Genomic DNA, 12,084 nt, shown 5'->3' on the forward strand with positions numbered 1-12,084 from the left:
ACCAACGTATTTTAACTAAATTAACAAGTTAGCACGGTGTCATGTGCGCACAGGTAAACATAAATGCATCTCGCTCAATGAGCGCAGAAACCTGCTGTCACAATGCTGGAGTGAGGAATCACAGTAGCAGCAGCGATCGAATTGACCTTCGTGCATCTCTCGCTGTGGCACAGACGAAATGTCGAAAGCTCTGCGCATACGTAGCTACCGGCACTATGTGCACTGATAAAAAATATTGCAGACTGCTTTGAAGATGAGGCCCGCGCGGGCGCACACTTTGGCCATGTCACAGATTGCTTTCAGGATATGACGCCCGCATGCCCACGCCGTAAGCAGCAGCCGCTAGCAGCAGCAGGAGAAGGTCGGATGGACACTAAGTCGAAAAAAAAATTACCGACGATTACGTTACTTCCTAATGCGAAATTTGAGCGCAGCAAATGAGCTGTTTCACCTTTTCGATAGATTGAGGCAAAGAAATCGAGCAACACATGTATGCGCTATGACAGAATTTTTTTTTTATTTTTCACACGTATTCCTTTAACAAAGACTCCACTAACAGTTCTTGACAGTCATGAAGGAAGCTTTGTGGTCGGAGAAATAGACTGATATATGTTCGACTTGGTACACCAATGCTTGATTCTCAAAGACGAGATCTATACAAGTGCCTCGCGAGGTTGTCACAGCCGTGGGACGCGTTACGAGCGAGAGGAACGGGATGTTCTCCCGCATAAGTGTTAGGAAATTGCTGTTTGTCTTTATGTCAACATTAAAGTCCCCCACTACTAACATCGGTGTGGATCGATGGACGGTTAATGCGAGTTGCAGGAAGTGCACGACGTCTTTCGTGAGTGCGGTAGCGGACTCACGAAAGCGGTATCAGTCGGTCGCTGCTAGCGCTGGGGGGATGAAAGGGGGGCGGAGCTGGTTACGAGGCCGACGATAACGCCGACGACGACGCGAAACCCAGGAACGGACGCCAAAGAGCCATTTGTGTAGCCAGCCCTCCTCCACAGTCTCTCCTCCTCCCTTCCATCATCCTCCCTCGCCCGGAGAGCCGACAGCGCGCATGCGCGGCGGCGGAGCAGATTCGTCGGCGAGCTGGTTACGAGGCCGACGACGACGCGAAACCCAGGAACGGACGCCAAAGAGCCATTTGTGTAGCCAGCCCTCCTCCACAGTCTCTCCTCCTCCCTTCCATCATCCTCCCTCGCCCGGAGAGCCGACAGCGCGCATGCGCGGCGGCGGAGCAGCAGATTCGTCGGCGAGCTGGTTACGAGGCCAACGCCGACGACGACGACAACGCCGACGACAACGCCGACGACGACGACGACGCGAAACCCAGGAACGGACGCCAAAGAGCTGCGCTCTAAAAACTTTACTTTCCCGGCCAATTCTGCTGGCTGTGCCCTCCAATCTATGCTGTGTTGGATTTGCTCAGCTGTGCACACTTGTGCTATGCCACTCCTCTCAAATGCTGTTTGGAGAATTTCCGGCTTCACAAAGAGGGAATGTCATACTTTAGTGAGCCAGTCGGTGTGCAGTGGCTTTGTCTGTGAGACCATTAAAGGCACTTTGTCATCTTTGTCTTGCTTCGGCTGCATCGTGGTTTTGTCATATACCAATCGACGAACTTGGTCTTCATTTCAGAGTTGAAGATTCTGCCTAAGTACACATTTACAGGCTACAGATGGCTTGTACGCCTATCAGACAAGAAACCATAAAGAGTGTTGCTCTCAGTTTCTGAAGAACAATGTCTGCTCAGAGAAGCACAGGGCCTTGGCTAGCAGAGGGCAGCCTGAATGCTTTGCGTTGCCATTCTGTGTAAGGGTATGATCACATTCTGTAGGTAATGGATTATTGGTGTTGCTCCAGTGGGTTTAAGAGTAGCAAATGAGCCAGGAAGCCAAGAAGCCTCCTGTCATACAACATCTCATTGCTTATCGCAAGAGGAGCCTTTGTGGCCCAACAGATCCACACAGCACATGCGCAAAATCGTGAAAATTAGTAGCCTAGAATATGCCCAAGGTCCCCGAGCCACGAACAGTTGGGTCCGCGAAATTATAGGGTTTTGCAATACCACGTCCCATTCATTATTAATAAGCTATGTAAATTATTACATTCTTGTGCTTGTGGTGTTCAGATTTCCTGAAACTGATGTTTCAAGGTTATTCATCTAAATTGCGAAATTGCAGAAATGCTATGAAAGCCCCTGAATACTCACTGTGTGGCTCATTGGCTATGGCTTTGTGCTTCGGAACACAAGGTCGTGAGTTTGATTCCCGGCCGCGGTGGCCACGTTACATTGAAAGTGGAATACACAAACACTGATGTACTGTGCTTTGGGGAGCTTGTTAAGAACCCCAGACAATCAAAATTAATTCGGAGTCCTCCACGGCAGCATTCCTCATAGCCAGTTGTGCCAGCTTCAAGACCTTAAGCTCTGCAATTCAACATTTCTTTTCAGAGTCCCTGAATTTCATTGTTGACTGACCCTTGTACTCTACAATTAAGGCAGTCATTATTCCTTCAGATGTCAAGCTCTTGTGTGTCTGCTAGCAGTGTCAAAGTATTGCAAATTGTTTATTTGCTTAAACATGAGGGTCTGATTTGAAAGGCATGGCATTCTCAAAGTGCTGGTCGGCCTTGTATGACACACTGTCATTTGTTATAAGGTTGCAATTTGATTTCTTTTCATTAAGGGGTATAATTTGCTCATGTTATCTTCTGCAGGAGAAATGGAGCCCATCAGGGAAGACAACAAGGTGAATGTATGCCAACTGCGGTCACGAACGAGCACATTGAGAGATGCTGTTGCAAAGGAAGAGAGAGACAATGCTGTGAGTGTTTTTATCTTGTCTGTTTCATACCTAGACTATATACATAAACATATACATAAATAGACTTAAACATACAGGTTGCAGGTTTCTCGCTTTGGTACTTACATCATCTCTTTTGTTATTTCAGAAGCTTGGAAAGCCACCAGGTCGTAACTTGGAACGAAATCGAAAGAAACTCAGCGAACTAGTAAGCTATCCTTTCTTTTTTATTATTATTATAGACATATTTTCAACAGTAAGACACAATGAGAATAAGTCCTTTTTGCTCATTGTTTCTTAAGCATGAATGTTTCTTAATTAATGTTGTTTTTATTTCATCCGCAGGAGGCACAATTGGTTCTGCATTCTCCAAACCTGCCATTTAAGATTGGCTTCAAGAACACCAAAACGTACAACTTCTTCCTCTCGTCAGAGTTTGAGCGATCCCAGTGGATTGAGGCCATCAACCACCTGCACATGACAGGTATCCACCGTCATGTTGATGTTTTTTTGTTTTTTTTTGTTTTTTCAAATCAAATCATTTTTTTCTTGATACAAGCGAGGAACAGTTGCAGTAAACTGCATCAAACAGCAGCTTGACAAGGCAATTGTCATTCAGACAACATCAATTGTATTGCAGTGGGCAGCAGTACGAAAAAAACATCAGCAGACAAAAAGATATGCATCTGTTAACAGAAGACAGAACAATATAATTTTCAGTTTCGTATCAGTATATGCATATCATTGCATAATGCTGAAAAATAACAAATTTTTACAGGCATATTGAGCTTTATAATGTAAGAACAGCATACACAAGAACTTATTACACATTACAAATATAAGAGTCATTCAAATAGCAATGATGTATAAAAACATACTATGAATCGCATTCTGAATGAGGTGCTACATGTGTGGCTCACCAAGATCAAACAGCCTCTCTGCTTCTCAAACCCAGCCCACAATAATTTGCGAATTTCACTCACCCGCACCATCTTACTTTGCAGCCCCGCAGGTTGTCACAACACCCAGCATTCTCGAACTGCAGAGCTGCATCACATCAGCGAGAGGGGCAAGTGCTGCTTTGTTATTCACACCTATTCGCTCAGAATATGTAGTGGCCTGCGTTTATATTCTAACAACTTCAAAAGAAGATATTGAATTATGGCAGCTTGTTTTCATTAGATATTGTGGCAAAATTCTGTCCCTTTTGACCTAAATATCCAATGAAGCGTTCACAATTTTTTTTTGCCTGGTTAGTGTAAAAAAGAAAAAATAATGACAAACCAGTGTCCTGCGTGCACCTCGACATCAGAGAAGTGAGCTGCTCCAAAGATGCTGACTGGCTTCACTAACTGCTGCCAACTGAAAGTCTGCAGAAACAAGATAAACAGTGATGCAAAGCGCTTTTAAAATTATGCAGACTAAAAAATGCAATAGTATTCTTGCATAATTTCAGCAAGAACAAAGCAGCAGCAAATGCAAAACCTTCTCTTGAAGTTGTCACAGTGAAAATGCAGGACGCTATGTTTTAGCACCATAAACTTTATGAAGTGTGCACTCCTGCTCTTCATTCTCTGGGAGTTTGAGAGGGAATGCCATCTGTGCTTGGATGGTGCCTACATTGTGCAGACAATGTTGAGTACACTGTAGCCTAGCATGCACAGTAATTGCCATCAGAATGTAAAGTCATGCACATCTTTGAGCCATGCTGTAGCTGTGGCAAGGGCTTCACTGTTATGTGCCAGGAGGCGGCTTGGGGAGGAAATATAGAAATGCACAAATAATGTTTCATCCCATGGCCTCTTTACATCACCATGGTAATTGTGCGGCCTTGTTACTACTGATATTGCCAAACTTTTAAAGCATTTTAATCATTCTTTCATGTATGCTTGACTTTGCAGTGCATGGGAACCAACATGGGATCTTTCCTGACGAGAACAGGTAGGACATCCTCAGTTATGTTTCTTTAAGCTTTCAGACGATTGCTAGCTTGCTTTTCTCTGTCTTTTGGGGGGATGTTTTTGTGATTTCATGTCAATATAGCAAGAAGGAGAAGACAAAGAATAAAATTACAAAGGACAGTTACTTATGCAGTGGCAATTAGTGGCATTTCCTTGCTGATGCTGTAATTATAAGGGTTCTCCTAAAATCCATTCTCCTAATTGTAGAAATAACTGAGATTGCAGAAATTTAACTCCAATGTCTAATAGTCTAGTTTAAACTAGACAGAATTTGACTAATGACATAGATGAGTATTGTTTTTGTGAATGTACCTGATGTCATGTGGCGGCACTCTGCCTCTTTCAATGCAGCCAAAGATGAGGACCTGCTGTTTGGCGACCTTCTCATCACTGTCCACAACTTGCAGGGGCTCACAACGCCTTCAGGTTTGTTGAACTTGAGTCATCTCTTTATTTTCTCCTCAAGAACCAATCACATCATTTGTAATGTTTGCTGCTCAGAAGTCATATGGTGGAGTTCAAAAAAGGTGGACTAAAAGACATTCATGGTCTTGCCCCGTTTGTGGTAGCCTGGGACTCAGTATATGACGAGTTACAATTCCTCCCATGATAGATAGTCGCATCCACTTCGTGCACATACCATCACATCTGTATAAGCGGGCACAATCGTGGCTTCTTTCCAAAACCTGAAAAAAAAAATGAGGAATGCATAGCATGGGGGCAGAGGCTTAGTACACGCTCAGTGCTGTAAACTGGCATTTTTCATATGCTTGAGTAGCAGGGTCCTTTCTCTGGATCAGCCAGCAGGACAGGAAGTGTAAGGATTGGGGGCTCAATCCCATCGCTCGTAATCAGTCGTCAAGATTGGAATCGGGCATGAATTAGATGGTAGCTGGCCCATGCCGTTGTCCAACTTATCCCCGCTGAGGATGTTGATGAAGGGAAGGACTGCTTCTCATCGAGAACAAGGAATATGGGTTTATTTACAGTATCTGCATAAGGACGTTGCAGTTCATCAGTCTAGCATGACTGCGAGAGAAAGTGCACTGCACAGCCGCACAACAGTGGTTTATAAACACTCGGTCCTCCCTCGAACCCATGGTGAACGAAACGTTCGACCAGTCATCGTAAACAAGTCGCCTCTCTGCGCGAAGGATTACAGACACACACTCATACACACACTTCTTTGCGCGAGGTTCACGGTCCTCAACCAAGGTCAGGCGGTCTTCGCCGAACTCGGGGCTTACGTCAGGAAAGGTGCCCTTTATTCCTCGAGCTGACCCCCGCAGCGCGGCCGGCTGCCCATTGTCTTGCGTCTCGAACAGCGCGTGGGAAGCGGCCTTGAACTACGTTCCCTCGGGGACTCCCTCGTTCACAGCAGACCAGGCTTGCGGTGGCGGGCTCAGGCACAAAGCCTGCATCATCGCACTCATCTTGGCTCCAGTGACGGAGAGTCCAGGATATGCGTATTGTTCTCCACACACAGTCGACTTAGTGACGCCGTTGCTAGAGGTTCGAAAAGTTGACGCCCGCTGTCACAACTGGCTGGCAAAACTTGCACGTCAGCGGGCTGTTCTTAACAGAGGACATTCAGTGTAGGACATTATTGTTAATGTCCATCACCAAGCAATAAATTTTTCTTTCTGAATAACTTACAGGATCTTATTTTTTTTGTTAGAAAAATATAAATACAAAGAAGTTACACGTGCACATTTCATTCCTTATTATATACTTTAGCTTGGGGAAATACGTTGAGATGCTGTAAGACTGTAACATTTTGGTTTGTCATTGTCTTCCTGCTTATGCAAGAAATGCTCCGATTTCAATTGAATATTGTTTCATAATCTGCAAAGCATATTCCTTACTTACCGAGGCAAGATTTTATTGCTTTTGTATATTGTATTGAACTAAATGTTCTTTTCTTCTTTTTTTGACAGACATTTACATTTGCTTTGAAGTAGACTCCTATGGGCATTTCTTCAAGAAAGCCAAAACGAAAATATGCCAGAACACAATGGAACCAAACTTCAACCAGGTGGGTTGTCACTTTTTCATCTGGTTTAGTTTGGATGTTACACGGAGTTTCATCTTATCATTGATCTTACACTAGGGTGACTGAATAATTCAGGTAATTTTGCCACGTTTTGATGTAAGTACGGTAAAAACATTTTCTTTGACTCATGAAACCATAGGCAGCAATAGTTCTTGCGTGTCCTGTGATTCTAATAAACAAAGCATTTCACCAATGACTGTCTTCCATGATTAAATATAGCTGATTGGACATAAAGTGATAAATGCTGGCCAAAATTTGCAGCAACCAACATCAGCTAATGTGCGATATAAGATGGTCAATAAAGCCTTTAATTAACAAAGTTTTGCTAACATTGTAATGACAAACTTTAGCACACATATCGCCATTGCAGAAGTAATGCATGTTAGTGCTCAAGACATGTCTACTGGGTAGAAAGCCTGAGATTACCACCAGTTTTGACGTATTCACCCCCACAACCTGTCCCAGAATGCATCGGTGTATCACGTAGCTTTGTCCTCCACTGCTAAGAAAGCTTTGTGGGAAAATGTGTAACACCAATGCATTTCCATGCAAATTTGCAGACATATATCTCTTCTACCATTGCGATGTTACTTTGTACATGAGTTTTCTTATCTCAGTATATGCAAGTTGTCTGTTACTTCACAATAGTAGAGTGTAGTATGCTGCATAGTCATCAAAGAAGTGCTACTATTGGAGAACTTGGGCAGATCGTAGTCTTCTGTACTGCAGGAGAGCTGATCAGGCCACTGTAATGGCTGAAATGGATGTACTATCTTTGTCCTTTGATCTTCTTTAGTTCTTCATTGATTTACATTTTTTCATATTTGGCAGCGCTGGCCTTTTCTGCCGCTCATGTCATTTTGTCAGTGCCATTTGAACTCGCTATTAGTAACAATTACTGTGGTTCTCTCTTACTGTTGCAGGAAGTTGTTATTGATCTGGATGGATCACAAACACTCCGAATACTTTGCTACGAGGAGCAAATTAAGAATGGCACAACCATGACTGAGCTGCGGGGAAAGGCTGCCTTTGAGATGAGTCGTTCCTGGCTCACGGACAAGTACCAGGAGAAGTCGTTCAGTCTGCAGGACGTAGGTGTTCCTCACTGAAAGAAAAACAATGTGCTTTTAATTTCTCTGTAACATGGTTGTAGGCTGGCACCATTTTGTGCGAACAATTCTCTGTACGAGCAGCGACCCCGTACAGAAATGTGACACTACCTATGCTTCAAATGAAGTGTAACATAAACAGTGAGCGAGTTCTAAAAGCACTTGGTGACAGTACAGCGAGATATGCACCCATCTGTGTTGTCGTATACTGGCCATTTATGCTGCCTAAATATATGCTTTCATTTGACTTCTTTAACTAAAGTTACATTTAGATTGATTTGTATGGCAGAAGTTTTGAGCAGCAGATGAGAGTGAGCTGATTTGCTTTAGTAACGAGTGCAAAATGGCTCCTGTCTTTTCTTTGCTTACTATCTTTTACATTATTTCTAAATACACAATTTAGGTAGATTTCATTCAAGCACATTGACTGAAGAATTATTGACTGAAGAGTTATAGCAGCCTTTGAAAGACTGCTATAACTCTTCTTGTGTTACTGATAACCGATCCATCAATAGTCATTCCTATAACCATTCTTGGTGAAACTAACAATTTTGGATGTTCATTAAAAGCAGAGAGAGCAAACGTCAGTGTGTAAACTTCTTAAACTGGTTGAAATTGCGTTTTAGTTATTCTCATAGTGAATTTTGCAGTAGTTCTTATAATGTGATTTGCTGTTCATTGTTTTCTTTTTTAGTTCACACTCAACCTCAGCATAAAGTACAACTCTTCAGATGTTGGTCTGCAGAGGGTTCCGTCATGTAAACCCGTTGGATCTTTTGGAGTAAAGGTGCAACAGGTTTGCAAGTAAGTCTTTCGTTTCATTAATGTGTCAGCATTTTTGGTGTACATCACACACCTTCCAGGCACCAACTACCTATGTTGTCATTTATGTATTTTTGTATCTAAATGTTTTGTTAATGGATGGACGGACAGATGAACAGGCCAATCAATCAATCAATTGATCAACTGACGGTGGTCTGCTCCGGACTATCGTCAGTTGCACTCCACTCCTCAAAGAGGCAGGAAGTGTGTCGAGCAAGCTGATGAACGACACTTTCTTGCAATGTGGTGAAGGCAGTTTAAATCATAGATCCAGGACCTCGAAGAGGTGCGACATAATGCTAACACATTTCGCTCGCATTTATTGCTAAATGGCCCCTGAATTTCTCACTTTCTCCCTGTTCGGTCATTTCCTCGTATGGTTTTATGTCTCTTACACAATAACAACTAGAGCCATCTAGCCCAGCAACAAGTATCGATATGTTATATGTATTTCTCAGCTAACTTACCATCTGTTTCATAGTCACACAGGCCAACATTTTATATTTAGGCCATTTTGTATAGACCTTTTTTTAATGGGTGCCGCCATATTGCTTAGGCAGTGGCACCATCTATGGGCAGTCATCATGTCTTGGACAGATTCAAGCAGCTTGAGTCAACAGCGCTACAACTTTCCATTTGTCACTGCAGGAAGGAAAAGAGTGCAGTGCCGTTCGTGATCACCACATGTGTCCGGGAGGTTGAGCGTCGAGGTATCAACGAAGTGGGGCTCTACAGAGTGTCTGGCTCTGCATCAGACCTTCAGAGGTTGAAGAGGACATTTGAAAATGGTCAGTAGTGATAGGGCTCACATGTTTTCTCACATGTTTTCTCAGTAGGTGTCGCACTGCATGGCCACTTGCCTGTGTTTCTCTCTTTTTACAGAGCACAGGGTTGGTTGAACAACATGAACAGTATAATTAACTTAGACTCTGGTGATGCATTGGGTAGAGATGGCATATTCAAGCTTTATTGTTTGTTATTCCAACAGCCTACAACTTATCTAGTAGCATACTCTGGCTATAGCACTAGTACACCCTTGTGGGTTTGTGCAGAACTTGTAGTGTTCAACAAAACATCCAGGAGCTATTCACTGGTGCACTGTTATTTCTGTTTATTGATAGACACATTACACACCTCATCTACTTGTTTAATACAAAATTCCATGGCTATACAGCAAACAGCTTCAATGCAATATTCGAACTCTACACCCTGTATGCAATCTTGATTGTTACACTCGCACACTTCGTGTATGTTCTGGCCTTTGTAGGTCTTATGGTGCTCTTCAAAACACTTTATTTATGGTGGTTGGTCTCAGTGGGCGTTATCAGCCTTCACCAGCAGCTTTTCAGGAAGAACATAGGCTCTTGTGGCAAAACCTTGGCACATGTCACGTACGTGACTAGGTGTACAAACGCATATTACAAAATACATTTCTATGTATGTAAAGACAGTCTGAATTGGCACTGAAATGGGGCTCTGGCTAGTGATGCATCAGTAATATTATGAACACCACTGAATAATGCAGAATTCTATGCTTACACAACTTATGCCTTTTTTTTTTTCTGGCTGAATGCCTCACAGATCCCTACGAAGCTGAGCAACTACTCAAAGAGGTGGACATCAACAATGTCACAGGTTTATTGAAGCTATACTTGCGAGAGCTTCCAGAGGCCCTCTTCACCGATGCTCTCTATCCAAAGTTCTTCGAAGCATTTAGTGAGTACACCTTTTCAAATAGAACCTGATAGCTTAAGTTTGTATGCAAATTATGGTGTGAAAAATTGAATGTGCAGAGATCTTGTGCGAAATTGGAAATTGTTGATTGAAAACTCATTTAATAACAGGTAAGTACCAAGAATCAGGTAGCTTTTGTCTAGTGCATCAACACGAAAATGTGTAGCATGCATAGTTGTTTCTATTGCATTGGTATATGTGTCACTTATCTGCTAAACACCAGAAATTGTATAAATCTATAGTTTTGTTTAATACAGTAGAACCTAATTGATACAATTCCATTTGATACAGGTTCCCAGTGCCTAATTTTGCAATCGAGAACACAAAAAAATGACCCAATGCACCTACATTTCTTTTTTGCCTGTTATAATATGTTCCTAGAAAACACTATATTTTGGTACCAACGTTCACTACATCGCCAAACTGTGATCATATCATATGTTTTTCGGCCACTAGATACCGTGCAAACAAGTAAAGGCATGAGGCACACGTCAATGAAAGGAGTGGGCACCCTCCACGACCGCTTCTCCGCAGTACTTGCCCATCCATGTCATGTGAAAATGCCGGCACGCCCTCAGTTCCTTTTATTGCGATAGAAACTATATGGACACTCCAAGCGCATTTCTGCCTTCATCGTTGCCATCACCGAGATGATCTGTATAAAGTCCAAACATGATAACATCATCGCCACACCGTACGTGAGAGTGAAAGCTTGCAAGGGTCAGCCTACAATTGCGGCTCAAGCTTACACATGCGAGAAAGGAAGGCAGGGCAGAAGCGCACCTTCTTCTTTTGTGTGCGAAGCACGAGGAGGGGGGGGGGGGGAGGCAAGGGAGACGAGGGGAGCATTCTACTCCCGCGGCTGCTGCTTATGGCACGGCCGCGCGGGCGCTGTAACTTGAAAGTGATCTGCGCTGTGGACTAAGTGCATGTGCCGAGCGCCGGTAGCTTCATATATGCTGTGCTTTCAACATTTAGTTTGCATTGAAGCGGCAGACAACATGAAGGTCAATTCGCTTGCTGCTGCATCCACGTTTGCACACTCCAGCATTTTGACAGAAAGTTTCCACTGTCATATAGCGCGATGTGTTCATGTTTACCTGTGCGTGTGTGACACCATGTTTGTTAATTTAGCTGGTAAGCGAATGATTACAGCTTTATAAGGCTGATAAAACTAGTATCCTTACTTCACATAGCTGCCTGCTAATTTGCTATCGCAATCACTGCTTCGCCTTTCGGGCGAAACTGCTACTTTTTTTCTGGTATGTACCAGCAAATCCCCTCGCAAGTCATCGCATGTCCGTTCATAGCTGTAACAGCCAACCCTATTGCAATAAGCACCTTCATCAATCTGTTTCACAGTGCATGTGACGTAGTGTGGTTCGAAACACACTGCATGCTTTTAATAGGCGATAAGCCAAAGTCACCGTCATTCCTTGCTGCAGGCGGTGTGAGGTAGGCACCATGTTTCGCTCTGGCAGCACTGTAGGTCGGTGTCACCCACCAGCTTGATATTGTTTAGGTTTTCTATCGCAGTCTTAAAACACTGCGCAATAGAAAAATGACAAAGTACATCTCAGGCCACTCAG

The 12,084-nt window shown here is 43.3% G+C and overlaps 1 protein-coding gene across 2 annotated transcripts in view; it reads left to right on the forward strand.

Moving 5' to 3' along the window:
- RhoGAP1A (Rho GTPase activating protein at 1A) overlaps positions 1 to 12,084 on the forward strand; it is a 172,047-nt gene that overhangs the window by 150,605 nt on the left and 9,358 nt on the right. For both annotated transcript variants that reach the window (XM_065454388.1, XM_070534549.1), the window contains exons 11-21: positions 2,731 to 2,837; positions 2,965 to 3,024; positions 3,162 to 3,300; positions 3,821 to 3,885; positions 4,718 to 4,757; positions 5,129 to 5,203; positions 6,715 to 6,812; positions 7,754 to 7,921; positions 8,634 to 8,743; positions 9,410 to 9,549; positions 10,343 to 10,477. In XM_065454388.1, coding sequence (XP_065310460.1) covers positions 2,731 to 2,837; positions 2,965 to 3,024; positions 3,162 to 3,300; positions 3,821 to 3,885; positions 4,718 to 4,757; positions 5,129 to 5,203; positions 6,715 to 6,812; positions 7,754 to 7,921; positions 8,634 to 8,743; positions 9,410 to 9,549; positions 10,343 to 10,477 — 1,137 coding nt within the window. The remainder of the gene's footprint in view (positions 1 to 2,730; positions 2,838 to 2,964; positions 3,025 to 3,161; positions 3,301 to 3,820; positions 3,886 to 4,717; positions 4,758 to 5,128; positions 5,204 to 6,714; positions 6,813 to 7,753; positions 7,922 to 8,633; positions 8,744 to 9,409; positions 9,550 to 10,342; positions 10,478 to 12,084) is intronic.

This window comes from Dermacentor albipictus, chromosome 2, assembly GCF_038994185.2.
Source record: "Dermacentor albipictus isolate Rhodes 1998 colony chromosome 2, USDA_Dalb.pri_finalv2, whole genome shotgun sequence".
Lineage (NCBI taxonomy): Eukaryota > Metazoa > Arthropoda > Arachnida > Ixodida > Ixodidae > Dermacentor > Dermacentor albipictus.